This window comes from Epinephelus moara, chromosome 16 (genome assembly GCF_006386435.1).
Source record: "Epinephelus moara isolate mb chromosome 16, YSFRI_EMoa_1.0, whole genome shotgun sequence".
In the NCBI taxonomy this organism is placed as follows: domain Eukaryota; kingdom Metazoa; phylum Chordata; class Actinopteri; order Perciformes; family Serranidae; genus Epinephelus; species Epinephelus moara.
The window spans coordinates 1,503,775-1,506,693 of record NC_065521.1 but is presented as its reverse complement, the minus strand read 5'-3'; the positions used below and the strand labels follow the sequence as shown (position 1 = coordinate 1,506,693).

General features: G+C 41.5%; 1 protein-coding gene across 1 annotated transcript in view; it reads left to right on the top strand.

The window, feature by feature from the left end:
• Positions 1-2,919, top strand: part of LOC126402718 (sterol 26-hydroxylase, mitochondrial) — a 20,621-nt gene that overhangs the window by 6,849 nt on the left and 10,853 nt on the right. Inside the window, exons 2-5 of the mRNA XM_050064920.1 lie at positions 1,446-1,636; positions 1,925-2,124; positions 2,197-2,394; positions 2,491-2,654. Coding sequence (XP_049920877.1) covers positions 1,446-1,636; positions 1,925-2,124; positions 2,197-2,394; positions 2,491-2,654 — 753 coding nt within the window. The remainder of the gene's footprint in view (positions 1-1,445; positions 1,637-1,924; positions 2,125-2,196; positions 2,395-2,490; positions 2,655-2,919) is intronic.

Sequence of the window (2,919 nt, the reverse complement as noted above, 5' to 3'; positions counted from 1 at the left end):
CTTTTTTTAGGTAATTTAGTGTCTTATTTGGTCATTTTGTGTCTTTGAGATATTTTTTAGATAATTTGTGTCTTTGTCGTCATTTTGTGTCTCTGTGAGATTTTTTAAAAGTTTTTTTGGGGGGCGTTTTTGGTCATTTTGTGTCTTTGTAGTCATTTTTTGTTGTATAATTTATATGTCTTTTAGTTGTTTTGTGTGTCTGAGGTTTTATTTTCTTTTTTGCCTTTTTTAATCATTTTGTGTGTCTGAGATTTTTCTTTTTCTTTGAGATATTTTTTAGGTTATTTTGTGTCTTTTTTGATCATTTTTTGTCTCTTAGTTTTTATTTTGTGTAGTTTTTTTTGTTTGTTTTGTTTTGTTTTTCGATAATTTTGTGTCTTTGTCGTCTTTTTTGTTATATAATGTTGTGTCTTTTAGTTGTTTTGTGTCTCTGAGTTTTTTTCTTTTTGCCGTTTTTAGTCATTTTGTGTGTCTGAGACTTTTTTTTAGTTTATTTTTTGCCTTTTTTGGTCGTTTTGTCTCTTTGTAGTCTTTTTTTGTTGTTTTTTTAAGATAATTTTGTGTCTCTGAATGTTTTTCTTTAAGACATTTTTAGATTATTTTGTGTCTTTTTTGGTCATTTTTTGTCTCTTAGTTTTTATTTTATGTAGTTTTTTGTGTTTGTTTTGTTTTTAGATTATTTTGTGTCTTTGTAGTCTCTGAGGTCTCTTTTTTTTTAGGGAGATTTGTGTTGTTGTCATTTTGTGTGTCTTTGTCGTCATTTTATCTCTGAGATCTCCTTTTTAGGTAAATGTGCGTCCCTTTGGTCATCTGTGTCCCTTTGTTGTAGGTTTCATTGTCTTTGAGACTGTTTTTAGATAATTATGTGTCTTTGTAGTCACTTTGTGTCTCTGACATCTTTTCTTTGTTTTTTACCCCCTGTGTCTTTATCTTAGCAGTAGTAGCCTCCTACAGGGCCGTAATCACCTTAACATTTGGAGGTGGGGGACCATGAGCAGATTATGAGACAATGAGCACAAACATGCAAAGGACCCACCATCTCTATTTTTTTTTTTTGTCTGTTTGTGGTCATTTCGTGTCTCTTCCTCGACAGTACGTGTTAATAATGAGCAACTTTTTGCCTGTGTCCAGTCAGTCCGTTCAGTAATCCGTCATTTGCTGGACTATTTTTAATCATCACCTTTTGCAGGAAGGGTCTGAGGGGGACTCCCCCAGGTGAAATGTTTGGAAACTTCACAGCTAAACTGACCATTTTAAAGCAGCTTGAAACAAAAGTCTTTTATCAGGGGTTCTCAGAGTTTGGATGACATTTGTGTTGACCCCCAATAGATATCACAATTTCTGCTTTAAATATTTTAAAATGGTCTTAAAATGCACCACATGTGTAAATGTACTTTAAACTCAACTTTATGCTTTTAATTTTACACGCTGACATCATTTTCCAGGATTTACAGAAGAACATTTATGGGCCCATCTGGCGCTCCAGGTTCGGCCCGTACGACATCGTCAATGTGGCGACTCCGGAGCTGATAGCTCAGGTGATCCAACAGGAGGGCATGTACCCGATCCGAGCCGAGCTGCCTCACTGGAAGGAGTACCGGGACCTGAGAGGACAGGCCTACGGTCTGCATGTGGAGTGAGTGGAGACAAAAAACTTAAAGAGGAGATGTCCACAATGATGGCTAAAAGTGTGGTCCTTAATCTTTAGACGTCCTTTAATTTTTACATAAAAGTTTGGATTAAATCTCCTGTAGCAAGTTTCTATCATGCTAATGTGCTCGTGAGCAGGGAAATGGATAAATCACCCTTAAAAAGTCCCTTAAGAAACCCTTTAAACTAAGGAAGTCATTGTGAAGGAGTTCCTCAGGGCTCTGTCCCCAAGCCCCTTGAGTTTGTAATCTTAGGAAGCTCTTTTACTTTCTAGCACGGGACCGCAGGGCTACCGAATCCGCAGCGCCCTGAACCCCAAGATGCTGAAGCTGCGGGAGGTGTCGGCCTACGCCCCCATCATCCACCAGGTAGTCGGAGATCTGCTGTGTCGCATCGAGCTCCTCCGAAGTCGCAGCCAGGACCAGGCCACAGTTTCGGATATCGCTGCTGAGCTCTACAAGTTCGGCTTTGAAGGTGGGGATTATTCCAGAAGTACTAGAGGTGGAGGTTAAGGGGGCAGTGTCTGATTCTTCTGACCTCCTGCAGGTATCTCCTCCATCTTGTTTGAGACCAGGTTGGGCTGCCTGCAGGAGGAGATTCCCCAAGACACGCTGCGCTTCATCCACGCCGTCAGCGACATGCTGACGATGTCCGAGACTGTGGTCCTGTTGCCTCGCTGGAGCCGCGGCATCCTCCCCTTCTGGAAACGCTTCGTCCAGGCCTGGGACAACATCTCTGACGTAGGTACGCGTCAAAAGAAACAACAAAAAAGAAAATTCAGGGTTCCAATTTTGGATTCACCTATGAGTCGGTAAACTGTTCTGTTTTTTATGTTTTCAGCTCAGACCCTCATCAACAGGAGGATTGCAGAAATTGAGGCGCAAGTTAACAGTGGTGAGGTGGTGGAAGGCTTGTACCTGACCCACCTGCTGTCCTCTGACAGGCTGAGCAAAGCCGAGGTCTACGTCACCATCACGGAGCTGCTGCTGGGAGGCGTCGACACGGTGAGAACATGGTACCAGTTCATACTGGTTTCTTCCCAGGGAGCTGTACTTGATCTAGTTTTCTTGCACTCCACCCCCATTTTGCAGCAAGAATGCCTAAAATGACATACCCAAATTAAAATGACTGTAGCTTCTGAACCGCTCTGACTACATGCATGCATGAGGTCTTGCCAGAAAGAAAACTCCCTGAAGTTTCTTGTGAAAGTGTCAGAAACACTCTAGGTGATACAGAGACAGAGTAATGGGCCTCTGAAGTCAGTAAAAA